The following is a 12,986-nucleotide window of genomic DNA, read 5'->3' as shown; positions in this document are numbered from 1 at the left end:
TCACCCATGTGCTCGGGAAAAACACTTTGGTCACTTGTTCCAATCGTTGATATATAGCCGAAACCAACTCCTGGAAGATATACTTCTGTAGCACAGTCCAGGTACAAAGTCAATGAATAGTCGAGTAATGAATAGTCGAGTATATAACCTACAAATAATTTGTCATATTTTTCCATTCAAACACAATATCATTACGGTGGCGCTCAGGAGCGACGGCAGGGGGCACAGGGGGACAATGTCCCCCCTAATGCTCCCCTAAATCTATAGAATATGTTAGTTTTTTTAACTAATTCTCATGTAAGTAGTGCAAAAAATACTTCTAACAGCCCCCCTAATCTAATTTGGTCCCCTAATTTTAGATCCCGGCTTCGCCCCTGGTGGCGCTAGATGGGCCAACAAATAGATGTCGTCCCTAACGACACTAATGGTTTAAATCTTTATTGATAACCATAGCCAAGAAGTAAACATATCTGATATACTATATGAAGGATAAAGATTTGTAGCTACATGAACTATATTCCATGTTTGTCCATGCAATTGGACTTTGGAAGAAAAGGTGCTTAATTGTCTTGTCTTTGTGACCAAAGTAACATTTCACGCTGCCATGACATCAATCATCTTTGTGCATTTTCACAGTTGAAATGTACAAGATTGAGACTAAAGGGTCATAGACATAATGTTTTAGTTTTCTGTTCTAAGTATCCTGAATCTACTTTAATGTTTTGCCTTTTAACATGATCAGCTTTGAAAACTCAGATAAATGAACTTCGTATGTTTGTTATTCTTTATCTTTATCATTAGAAGTCTAGACATGATAACATGAAGATTGGTTATTCCCTACCATGATTTTTTTTCTGATACACTAGGAAAGTAATATCATTGTAGTCTTATTAAAATATTAAAATGATGAACCCTGCCATTTGTACACTTCTTTACTGAAATAGCATCATCCCCAATGAAACACAAGGAATCAAAAGGCAATGGTATACAGAGTATCTATACAGCACAAACCAATGCCCATTTTTCATGCCTCTGCAAACCTGCGCTGCTTATACTACAACAGTACAACTTGTGCACCTCTCCCTTGAGAGAGAAAAAAAGTTCATACGGCAATCAAAGTTACAGCATGATCAGGCCCATCTACTTGGACAACCCACCCGGTGCATGGTGATGGTCACACAAACCATATCAAGCAAAGAGCCGCCGCCTTCTCCGCCTGCCTGCCGCCTTCATCTCCGGGCCGTCGGCAGACTCCCCATGCACCACCTCGTCCACCAGCTCCTTGAATACCGACCTCTCGATCTCCAGCACCATCCCAGGGAGCTCCCTGCTGAAGCTCGTCCATCCCTGCAGCCTCTGCAGGATCTCTGCGTCAGGTATCACGCCGCCTTCCATCTGGCAGGTGGACGATCGCTCCGTACCCATGCCTTCGATTTCTGAAGATACAAACTTCAGCAGTTGCTGCCCGCTAAGAGCCTTTGCAGGTGGATGATCCTTCGCTCCGGTGGAGGAACTGACCGCGTAAACTGTGGTTTCCTTCTCAAACTTCTGGAGGAGAAGCTCGTTCGCGGTGTCAAACACCAGCTTCCGGTGCGCTCTCTTGGGATCAGACTTGGCGCCGCTCCTGCTCTGGTGGATGCCGTCAGGTATGCTGGCCCATCCTGCCTTTCTTTGCTCCAGCACGTGGAACAAGTCAGGGTTGATCGGGTAGCCAGAGGAGTGGAGCTGGAGCTGGAGGCCTGCCTGTCCTGAACCTAGCTCTTTCATCAGAAGACCCGAGGCCAGCAGTATCTCAGACACGTAACGGTGGTCCGGGCTTTCTGTCTCGCACAGGAAAGCCATATGGTCGACCGGAGGTGCGTCCTCATCCTTGCTCACGCTAAGCTGCTGGAGCTTCTGAAGCAGGCTCACGACATTAGCGAGCTTATTGTTCTTGGACTGCATGCCCACCTCTGTTGGCTTTGTAACAGAAGGTTTCCAGGGTTCACCTAATGTTTGACGCTCGTCATCTGCAGGTTTCAGGGAACAATGCAGAAGTCAATGCCTGGGTGACGACAAATTCAGTAAACAATCATGCGCGCGCTAGTTAATCGTTCTAGCACGTCTCAGTTTACAGATAGCAAGTGAAGTTAGCTAAGAGCTCAAACATTCTCCTAGTCTTTTTCATTTAGGGGGTCTCTAATGTTGCTGTCGTGTAAATTTCACTTACTGTTGTCAAATTTGTAAACTATAACCTATGCAATACTTGAGATTGAATTCACACTGCATGGACTGATTTATTTACACGTCCTTAATGATTTCATAAAGTCCATTATAGTCCATGAGTATTTACATTAGTAGTAAAATTTAGAATGTGTGTCCACCAAGCAGGATGGGGGCTGTATCACTGAGAATTTACACTGCCAAGAATTCAAGAACTGATGCAATGTGCAGTATATTGTGCTTCAAACACACAGAGAAAGCCATGCTGATGTAACGAATATAGGAGAATATTGACTTGGTAGGTGCAAACTGCAAAGTAAAGTACTTTTGCTTCTGTCGCAACTTTCATCATTTCCATCTAGAGGATAAAGGTAATGGTTGTAGTCGTTGCTGCTTATGCAACATTACACTAGCCAAGATGTTGTGTGCTAGAAGCATGTATCACAAAACCCATGTGATACTTGCTTAGGCCCCTTTGGATTGCAGGTATTTTCCCCCATTTTCATGTGTTTTTTCCTGTGAAATTCATAGACATTTCCTGTGAAATTCATGCTTTCTAAAAGGGCCCTTAGGACTTGTTTCGGAGCAAAGATATCTTAGGGCTAGTTTGGAAACTTAAACCCCCTCCGGAATTCCCGGATATTGATGAGAAAATTAGCTTAATTTTCCCCTCAATCCCCGAGAATCTCGGAGGGCATTTATGTTTCCAAACTAGCTCTTAGTGTGCTAGGAAACACCGCCACTGACGAATTTTGACATAAACTTGTACACAATAATTTACAGTGTAATCAGTATAAACTTTCAGTTCAAATGCTGCTTCGATAGTGCAATGGGAAACTAGAATGGACAAAAGGTACATTGAAACATTAAAGTGAAACAAAAAAAACATATTTGAGCTTCCAGTTGCTATAGTTAACAAACAAAAGTTTGGAGAAGATTATCGTACCAACAGCAAGTGAATTTGGATTCCTGCTGCTCGGGAACAAATCCTCATGATCAAATGAAGAGTCCAACACAGACACTGGACTGGGCCGTTCCGAAATACCAGCTGAAGGGTCTACAGATGGCACGTCCTTGCTTGCATCATATGAGGTTTCCTAAAGAAAAGATATAAACCATAAAAATGAGACATGCAGCATCGTATGTGTTAGACTGTATATGTTTGTGTGTGTGAGCCGGCACCACTGTTGGGCTGCCGACCCATTAGGATTAGGGTTTCCTGTGAGTCTCTATTAAGCTGTTTGGTTTGAGGAATGAGCTAGTCCATCGTCTTCTCACTCCTCACTTTTTTTGTTTGGTTTGTGGAATGGATTGAGTTGATCCATCATCACCTCATTCCTTATAGTTATTTTGTTAGTACTAATATGGGGAATGAGGTCATCCCACCAAATTTGAGGAATGGACCCATGATACACCACCACATTTTGGATAGTGATTCCTCAAACCAAACACCCCCTATATATGTAACCTCCCTCTATGCAATAGCTTGAGTTCTATTTCCAATATGGTATCAGAGATTTATAGTGTGTTTGGTTTGAGGAATTAAGTGATCATCTTCTTCTCACTCCTCACTTTTTTATTTGGTTTGTGGAATAGAATGGTTTGATCCATCACAACATCATTCCTCATAAGCTAATAATTAGTATATACATGAGGAGTGGGTTGATTTCACCAAAAATTGATGGAATTAACTTATGATGCATCACCTCATGAAGCATAGAGTGACTCCACAAACCAAACACATCATTAGGGTTTCATTCCAACTTCTCCCACCCCAACCGTCGGCCACCCGCTGTTCGCGACGCTGCCCCCGGGAGGCTAATCCTTCCCTCCCAGGGCTTGTTCGGTTCTACCCCAATCCATATGGATTGAGGGGGATTGAGAGGGTTTCAATCCCTAGTAAGTTAAAATCCTTCCCAATTCATATCGATCCCCTACAATCCATATGAATTGAAAATAACTGAACAAACCCAGGGGGCAGCCTCCCTTCGACCCTTCCCCTCCGCTGGCTCAGCCTCCCCTAGCCACCGGCCGCGCTCCCTGGCTCACATCCCATCTCCGAGCAGCAGCACGCTGAAGCCACCGTCGCGTCCTGCTGCTCCTCGCGCCGCCGTCCCCCGGGAGGCTCGTTCTTCACTCCCGTGGGTGGCCCCCATCCCCCTCAACCCGCCAGCCTCCCCTCTCTCTTCCTCCTCTGCTTCCCCTATGCTCGGATGGAAGACCAGCAGGGTGCTCACCGCCTCACCCCTAGGGCACGTCCCTGCTCCTCTACTCGGCGGCATAGGGGATTCCCAACCGGCGCCCCTCTCCCGCCGCCAGATGCTGCTCATCCCCGCACTCCTCTACGTCGCCGGCTGCGACCGCACCGCCACCCCCAGCTTCGGCGACCGCGTCGACCTCTTCTCCCGCTGCCATGGTGGTTATCCCTCTCCTTCGCCGACCCCTCTGCGCCGGCGCAAACAGAGGAGGTCGAGGGCGGGGCTGTCCGCCCGGATCCGCGCCACCGTTGGCAGATCCGCCTAAATCCACACCGTCGTCGCGTCCAGGGTGGGCCGCCACCTCCAGGGCAGGCCTCCGTGGCCCGGACCTCCCTCGTCGACCTATGCACGCGTGAGCATGCAACCACGTCGCCCCGATGAGCGGGTGCACCGCTGCAACTAGCCACGCGCGGGCTAGCCGTCGTCGCAGCATTGGCTCATGTCCAGCCGCGGCGCATCCCCATCGGTCACCCCCTCCCTGCCCGCTCTGGCGCCTAGCAGCGCCCCGCGTCGCTCCTTCAAGCTTCTTCCATCGCTGGCGTCAACACCCCCTTGCCATGTCCGGCGCAGGCCCCTGCACGGCTGGAACCATCCCATTGACCACCCCTTCTTCGTCGCTGCCACAACTGGACCCGTCGCTGTCGTGGCTTTCTAGGCCGGATCCACATTCTTGCAGCCTTCCCGACTGGAGCCGTCATCCCTTTGGCCGGATTGTCGTCTTCTTGGTTGGATCTGTCGTTGTCGTGGCCTTCCCAGCCGGATCTTTCGTTACCCCTTCTACTCTGTCGCGGGTGCGAGCACCCTGACCGGCGCAGACACGTGTGCTGCCGCCGGCCTCCCTGGCAGGGCTCCTCAACGACCGGATGCGAAAAGAAGCTAGAAGGTCCACGGGGCTGTTGTTATCCCTTTTGTGTCGCCCCGCCGATTGTTGACGCTCGAACGTCGACCCCTCCCAAAGAACAGGCTACTGCTGCGTGTCTCCCGACCACGACCACCTCGACTTCGGCTACCTCGGCATCCGGGGGCTATCATCTTGGAGTACACACCGGTCTCTACTCCAGCTACAACAATCGCACCTCATGATGCTGCGAATGCGGGGGGATTGCAACCTCGTCGGCTTCCTACCCCAGTCTCATCGTGTGTGGTGCCCCGTTGCGACTGCATGGGGATGTTAGACTGTGTGTGTTCTCTGTATGTGTGGGGGTGGGGTGGGGGGGCAGCACCACTGTTAGGCTGCCGGCCCATTAAGGTCTTCTATGCAGTAGATTGAGTTTTAGTTTCCAATAGTATGTCGTATGATTTAATTTGTCATTCTCATTTCCTGACCCAACTACAACTATTCTTGGAGAGAGATTGATAGAAGACCAAAACCAGCTACTATTTCAAATACAGATTATTATTTTGTCCATAGTAGTTAAGTATTGGAAATAAAAAAATCATGTTAAAGTTAGTGAAGCTTTAGAAATAAGGCAAAATTGCAAGGAAATTATTTACCACTCTTTGTGGGTTCCTTCCGGATGGAGTTCCAATGCCTTGATCAAAATTAGGAATATCAACTTCCGTAGATCTGTCATTGCTTATAATATCCAGCTCTGAAGCAACAGTTATACTGCCATCTGACCTTGTGGACATATCATTGCCATGCTGGTTCAGGCTCCTTGTCCTGTTGTTCAATCCACTCGGCATGTCATCATCACCTTCTTGTGGACACAAAAGTTTCCTTCTGAATTTGCTTCGGGGTGACACTGTTTCTGCATTATTCCTATCTCCAGATTGATTTTGGCTTTTGTTAGACTCAGCACAAGGAATAGGTGGTCTAGCCCTCCGCTCTGAACCAAGTTTTCTCTGTTGTAACCTTGGGGTAGTGGAATGTTTATTCTTTTTCATACTTATGCTACTGTCCCTTGGTAGCTGCTGTCTTCTGGATGAGCTCTCAGTAACCAGCAGTGAACTAGATTTTTGGTTGTTGCTGCTATCGTCATTCCTTCCATATGATCTCCTGTCATAAGAAACAAGGGGTTGAGAAGTAGGCACCTTTGAACTAAATTTTGCATGTTGCTCTTTAGCTGTTCTATTTCTCGTTGAAGCTTTCCTTCTATAGGTGCTATTGCTTGTTTGTTGTTGTGGGGGATCAGATGAACCCCCTAAGGGGAAGACAGAAGAATCAACTTCGTTGAAAAGGTTTGCACATTTTGAAGGTTTCATGATCACAATAGGTGATTTGAAAGAGCTTTCAGCGTTGCTCTCTTCAGGCATACACACGTTGTTGGTGTTACTGTTCACTCTCATGTTCACACTGGCTATCTCTTGGCCATTGTGGTTTCCATCAGATAACTTTGGCATAGATATTTCCTCCCTATTTTTGTTTTCCAATAGTCCTTTTGCTTGCATGGAATCCAAAATATGTTTAAGCGCTCTAAGGTCCTTGTACGATTGTCGAAAATCAAGATCCTTGAGCCGCTTCTCTATGTCACTGATGACTGATGCAGCAGGTTGTTCTCTTCCGTGGGCTCCTTTTGATCCCTTTGGCAGTTTGCGAGGAAGGATAATCCTTTCTTGTTGCTTCCATGGTGCAGTTTCGACAGGAAACTTTGAGTTGGGTAAATTTCTAACAGTTGAATCATGATTCCTTTGTTGTCGAAGAGCATGCTCGTTGTGAGATGAGATGCTCAAGGGGTTGAACATGGCCTCTTGCTTGCTCCCTTGAACGGTTTTGCATGCATGTGATGATGCTATACTTTGATTATGCTCAGGCAACTCTTCCAAACCCATGAGCTTCGCAACAACGCTAGGAAGCCGCTTGCAGGCAGGCTGTTTCTGCTGGATCTCAAAAGCTGCATTGGACCCAATAACAGTGTTGCTGCTTCTGTCTGTAGAACTCAAGCTTGGGTTCAATCTAGAGTCAATTTCACCATTCCGAAGGTGACTTTCCTTGATGTCCAGTGACAACCTTGGTACCTCCCTCAGTTTTGATGCAGCCTCCTTCCCATCGTATGAGAACCGAGGAGCATCATATGAAAGTCTTGCATGATGGACAGATTCAGCAGGAGTCCATGAGGCTTCCCTGAGCTTGGCTAGCACTCGAAGCGATTCATTGATGTCCACGAGACCCTTGCTTTTTTCTTGTGTGCTGTCACGGGGAGGCCCATTCAATTCCCTAGGTTGATCTCCACAGTTGGATGGGTGATCTGTTACTTCTTTAGTGCAAATTCTGACTGACAATTCACGGCTATCCATATAGATTGAATCCTTCACAAGATTTCTTATACCAAGAGTTGGCAGGCTGGATTGAACTATGGGCATGTCCTTGGACTTCGTAGGCGCGTCATCAGGGTAGTCGAGCCCGGTGTCACTGTCAAAATAACTCTTGAGCTTCGGCGAGCTCTTGAACGGCCTCTCTGGAAATAGCATTCGGTCAGTGGATGATAGGTCCTGTTGTGTTGATTTGTTGTCATCAACGGACGAGAATGACGAAGAGGGTGACGATGAATATGAGGTTTGAGACAGTTCTGTTGCTGGTGCTCTTTGGCTATCAGCCCATGTTTTACTCGAGTTCTCCTGAATACAGTTTGCAGTAACTCAAGTCAGGATTTGGGTGTCAGTATAAAACATGTATAACTACTCTACTGTCGATAAAATTCAGAAACTTACCAGCACAATCTGGGGTGAATATCTTGTGCAATCGCCCTCTTTGCTTGGGTTACTGGATACTGCATGGCCTGCTGCAAGAAGTGAATCATTGTCAATGCTGAACCGGGCAAGAGAAGAGCATGCCTTTCTGCTTTCTTGTAGCAAAACTAGAAAAGGACAACATTGCAAAATCATATTACCTCCGTTCTCGAATATTTGTCGCCCGCTAGTTCATTATTGAACTAAAATACGACAAATAAAAAGAACGGAGTGAGCAAGCCAGGGACAATCTTGCAAGGAACCTGATAATAGAGAGAGAGAAAACAAAGTAACAGCATCTAAAGTTGAAAAGGCACAGAAACATTTTTTCTTTTGATCCAATGGACTACTCTGCGTACAGCTCTTATTCCTTTCAGTCAAGGACATTTTTCTTATCTGAAAAAAGGTTCCAAATTTGCAAGGACTGGTTTTTGTCGGTGGCTGATTTGGAGATAGTAAATGGGGCTGTGAAAGGACGGTTCTTGGTGTATCATGAGCAAGCACCTTTTCGTCCAAAAAAAACAGGCAGGTCATCATCAGTTTAAACCAAAACAACCAACACTCTGACCGGAAAAAGTGGTAACTCATCAGTTACCAATAATCCCCAACACACAAGTCTGGAGCATGAATCTGCAGGGACTTAAACCTGCGGAGCACTTGGGTACAGGCTGTTTTCCATACTAAAATAAAAAATACAACCTGATCTAATCTAATATGTGTCTTCAAAAAGCTGAGTCCTTTATTGGGCACATCCCAAGTAAAAGATACCAGGCAAAGAGATGGGGTAGAAATAGACGGCATAGATCACGGCTGGAAGCACGGAGAAGCAAGAATGGCTACACACACACACTGAAGCAGGGCACAGCCGCACAGGGGATCTCCAACCTCGCAAGAGAAGAGAAAGCAGAGAGTGAGGAAGCGGGACCTGTTGGGGGAAGCAGCCTCTTGTGGGAGGAGGAGGCGAGAGGGTGGCGGCGGTCGAAGGCCTGCAAGATCCCGGTGACGCAGCCCACCTGGCGGTGGAGGTCCTGGCGCCTGTCCTCCGCCAACGCCCCCGGGCCGAGGTACTTGGCCGGCATCCTCCGGCTTCCCCTTCCCACTCTCGTGGAAAGACGAAATAGGAGGCGCAAGCGCAAGGGAACCCGGAAATGCAGGAGGCTGCCCTCCTCTGCAGCAGGTCAGGAAGAAGAGGAAGGTGTCATCTGTGGCTGCCCCGCCGCATTTCTCGGAGGAGTTCCGGGGTGGGGCTCGCCGGAGAGGGAACGCTCGTGCCTCCCTGAGGGTGGGTGAGCATCAACCAAGGAGGCCACAGCCACCGGACCGCTGCTGCCTCTCTCACTCTCGGTCACTGTCCAGCACTCCAGCTCCAGCTTCAGCCCTTCCAGGTTCCAGCTAGCGGGATGGGAGGATTTCCGGTGCCTTCTCCTCCTTCCTTCCGTGTCTGACTTGTTCCTACTGGATGGAAGTGGAGGCAGCCTTGTGACTTGTGTGAGGAAGATTACAGAAAGCGAGGACAGAGCGGGGTCGGCATCGCACTGCTGCACGCCTGCACCTGCATATGACCTTGCCTTCTTTTTTTTTCTAACCCGATCTGAAAAATAAAATATTGGGGTGCTTGGAGATTAAGGTGAGGTGACAAGTCATGCTCCTGATAGCTGCACCTGCAGTTACAGAAGGAAGGTGGGGGCGTGGGGAAGACTTTAGACTTGACAGGCAAAATATGATGGTTGGACGCGCTGGCACTGCCATGGCCTACTCTTGTGCTTGCTGGGACCAAACCAAACCACACCAGGACAAGCCATTGCAAGCTTCTCTCTTTCTCTCCTCCTGTCCTCTCAGCAGCACCCCCATGTGCGCCATCTCTGTCCATCTCTCGGCACGCGTGTACGTGTATACCACTATACCCCCACCGATTTGGCATCTGGTGGCGAGAGCTGTGGAGACGGCAACCAAGACCTGTGAACAATTGGTTTGTTGCCTTGTTGGGAAGAAAAATCCCTGGTGTTTCCTGATAGTCAGGAAAAGCTAACTGGCGGCGGGATTTGCTGTCAATTTGGACTACTGTGTTGTTTCATTTCAGTGCTGCACTGCACTGCATTATCTTGTAAATTTTGATGCGCGGGGGCACCGAACGAGCAGGGAGCTGCCACTAACGGATTAACCAACAGTGCATTCATGGTGTCCATCTATGAGGCTATCTACGGCACCTTATCTATCATTATACTCATATTTAAACTTCAATCTACGAACATTGTAGTTTACAGTGCAGAATAATATAAAATAATATTTTTGGATAAATTTTGGGTAAACTACTGCAGACGGCCTAAAGAGAAGACCATACGTCCACACCACAGTACAGTACCAAGTCGTGCCAACCGATGACATTTTCTTCCCAACCCGTGATGGCGAACCTCATCGATCACCATTGTTCCCTAAACTTGAACTCAATAATGGGACTGTTGAGCAGAAAAAAAAGTCTGTGCGGACGGTCTGGTCCTGAGGCCAGACGGTTCGCTGTTCAGACTGTATGTCGTAACGACACAGACTGTCCGTGCGTGCGCAGAATCAGTTAGGGTTCTGGATTTCTTGCGGTATTTCTTAACTTAAAAACCGACTTATAACATGTCCAGACCTCCTCCTTTATATAGATGAAGGGTTAAGGCCGATTGAACCCTCCACAATCGATACACTCAACTCTAATTATTGTTTTTATCTTATGTATTATTAGGAGTAGCTCTAGTTTAGCCCTAGTTTAGCCTTCATATACCTCAAATCTCTATCTCTCTTCGGCTCTACATCGACCAAGGACATCTTAGGTGGCCTGTCGACACCAAGACACCCTAGGATCTCTCCACCCGACGAGGTCCCTCCCGGGAGGCGAGATCTTGGTCTGCTGCAAAGAAGACGATGCTCTGCGTCGTCGTGGATCGTCCGAGCCCCAGGCGCGGACCGTCCGGACGTACACAGAGGAAAGAGGAGGAGACGTTCCTGCGCCCAGATCACGAATCGCTCAGCCCTGTTGCGAGGACCGTCTGCGCCTCCGTAGAAAGCATCGTCAGGCGGTTCGTTCTAGTGTTTGGCGTCCAGATCGGCGCCAACACACTTTTTGGCAACTCCGCTGGAGACCAGATGTCTAGATCTACTAAAAATCAGGCCCTCAAATGGGCCGGTTCTAAAGATCACACCGATATCTTCCCGTATGAGCGAAGCCAGCTTAAAAACCATCCTGGTGCACACTCTATCCAACACAAAGGAAACCATACAATTTAAAAGGAAATACATAACAAATTTAGGACAGATATTGACAAAAATTTATTTTACTCTGGTGCCTATGCACTAGGGAGAGTCAACGTGGCTTCGCTACTATCTTCCCGAACAATATTCTGAAGATGGCCGTTGAAAGTCTAACGGCCGATGGACAACAACAATACAAAGACTACATGCGTCAAACGAAGGAGAAATTTTTATCGCAATACACAATAGATCACACAGCTTTCATGGCGCAATGGATTCCTGGTTGCAGCAGACGCTTGAGCGTGGAGAGCGGGCTCTGTGCTTGAGTATCAGACTGAATTTGAACGACTGGCATAAGGGCATGGTGCAAGGATCCTTCGGATCAAGTGCTGATGAACTCAAGTCAACTGAGTCTAGGCGATATAAAGCAGTGATGGAATCTGAGGAGGACAAGTAAGTAAGCAAACCAGCCCATGATCGAGTGAAACATGTGTTGTCACCAATTCCTGGTCACCGGCCCATTTTTAGGTCAGGAACCAATCCCGGAAGCAGCTCATTCCAGGCCAAGGATTGAGGGAAGGAGACTGAAATCAGGTGGCGTCTCTTAACAGACTTGGCCAGATTATAGGCCGGGTTGATTCATCCCTCCTGCCCAGAATGAGTCCAGGAATAGGCCGTTCTGGCCGAAACGAAGAACGACGCACGCCTTAACAAACAGACTAGTAGTTGGTACAGTACCAGTGCAAACAAACCAAGCAGCCAAGCAATTGCAAGCCCTTCGAAACGTAACTGCACGCAAAGTCAGCAGCATTTATATATATATATATATATATATATATATATATATATATATATATATATATATATATATATATATATATAGTATTTAGAGCCCTGAGCTCTATTTAACTACAGGAAGCTCTGACCAGGTGTGCAGACCGCACGAACCCTTTTTGGTTTATTGTACCTACCTGTGCTTACGCTAAATTATAATACGAGTTATGCTGATGTGTGTATCAGTTTATGCAAATATAGTCTGCGCATATTACGTGAATCGGGCCCACGATCCTGTCCACGCCGTCACTATAAAAACACCCCTACGCCGCTAGGGATTAGGTTTTAGCGGCGGCGGCGGTTCCCTCGGGCGTGCGAGCAGGCGCCCGTGAGCAGGAGAGCCCCGGCCGCCGCGGCGCTCTCCAGCCGGCGAATTGGCGGTCGTGGAGGGGGCGCGAGGAGGAGCCTCAGCGTCTGCGGCGGTACAGCTTCAGGAGGCACCGGTCAGGGCGCGGCGGAGTGGGTGGCGGTGGTGCTGTTCATGGTGCTGGCGGTCGTGGTGCTGCTGGGCGCCGTGGCCGTCCTTGTGGTGGTGCTGCTGCTGCAGCCCCGCATGTCGTACGTGGCGGTGCGGGCGGGCTGGCGATGCTCCGCGCCTACCCGTTCCGCGTGCCCGCCAGGGGCGTCCTCCCGCTGGCGTACGTGGCGCGCGCGCAGGGCGCCCCGCTGGGCGACGCCGGCAGCGCCGCCATGGAGGCCGCGCTCCGCGACGGCGTGGTGCCGTTCCGGGTGGATGGGGAGGCCCAGACGCGATGGAAGGTCACGGGGATCATCGGCGTCGACCAGTGG

General features: G+C 48.6%; 1 protein-coding gene and 1 long non-coding RNA gene across 5 annotated transcripts; one reads left to right on the top strand and one right to left on the bottom strand.

Moving 5' to 3' along the window:
• Positions 1 to 896: 896 nt before the first annotated feature.
• LOC103647243 (protein LONGIFOLIA 1) lies at positions 897 to 10,185 on the bottom strand. 4 transcript variants are annotated; one of them, XM_020548456.2, is made up of 5 exons: positions 8,291 to 10,185; positions 8,112 to 8,182; positions 5,955 to 8,018; positions 3,149 to 3,299; positions 897 to 2,009 (listed from the first exon to the last, which is right to left on the bottom strand). In XM_020548456.2, the coding sequence occupies exons 3-5, from the start codon at positions 7,869 to 7,871 to the stop codon at positions 1,189 to 1,191; spliced, it is 2,889 nt and encodes a 962-aa protein (XP_020404045.1). In that variant the 5' UTR covers positions 7,872 to 8,018; positions 8,112 to 8,182; positions 8,291 to 10,185; the 3' UTR covers positions 897 to 1,188. The 4 variants fall into 4 exon arrangements, with proteins under 4 accessions (XP_020404045.1, XP_020404043.1, XP_020404044.1 ...); XM_020548454.3 differs by having other exon boundaries at positions 9,055 to 10,185; XM_020548455.2 differs by having other exon boundaries at positions 8,112 to 8,179; positions 9,055 to 10,185.
• Positions 1,173 to 2,297, top strand: LOC109944039 (uncharacterized). Its single transcript, XR_002267298.2, has 2 exons — positions 1,173 to 1,856; positions 2,016 to 2,297. It is a non-coding gene; the product is annotated as an uncharacterized lncRNA (long non-coding RNA).
• Positions 10,186 to 12,986: the final 2,801 nt, after the last annotated feature.

This window comes from Zea mays, chromosome 2 (assembly GCF_902167145.1).
Source record: "Zea mays cultivar B73 chromosome 2, Zm-B73-REFERENCE-NAM-5.0, whole genome shotgun sequence".
Lineage (NCBI taxonomy): Eukaryota > Viridiplantae > Streptophyta > Magnoliopsida > Poales > Poaceae > Zea > Zea mays.
This window is presented reverse-complemented; position numbering and strand designations above follow the sequence as displayed.

Excerpts from the sequence above, each read along its gene's own strand:
- LOC103647243 (XM_020548454.3), bottom strand. The coding sequence starts at position 9,208 with ATGCCGGCCAAGTACCTCGGCCCGGGGGCGTTGGCGGAGGACAGGCGC. Across the intron at positions 3,300-5,954 it reads GAAGGAACCCACAAAGAGTG|GAAACCTCATATGATGCAAG; the intron begins GTAAATAATTTC and ends TCTTTTCTTTAG. Across the intron at positions 2,010-3,148 it reads TCCAAATTCACTTGCTGTTG|ATGACGAGCGTCAAACATTA; the intron begins GTACGATAATCT and ends TGAAACCTGCAG.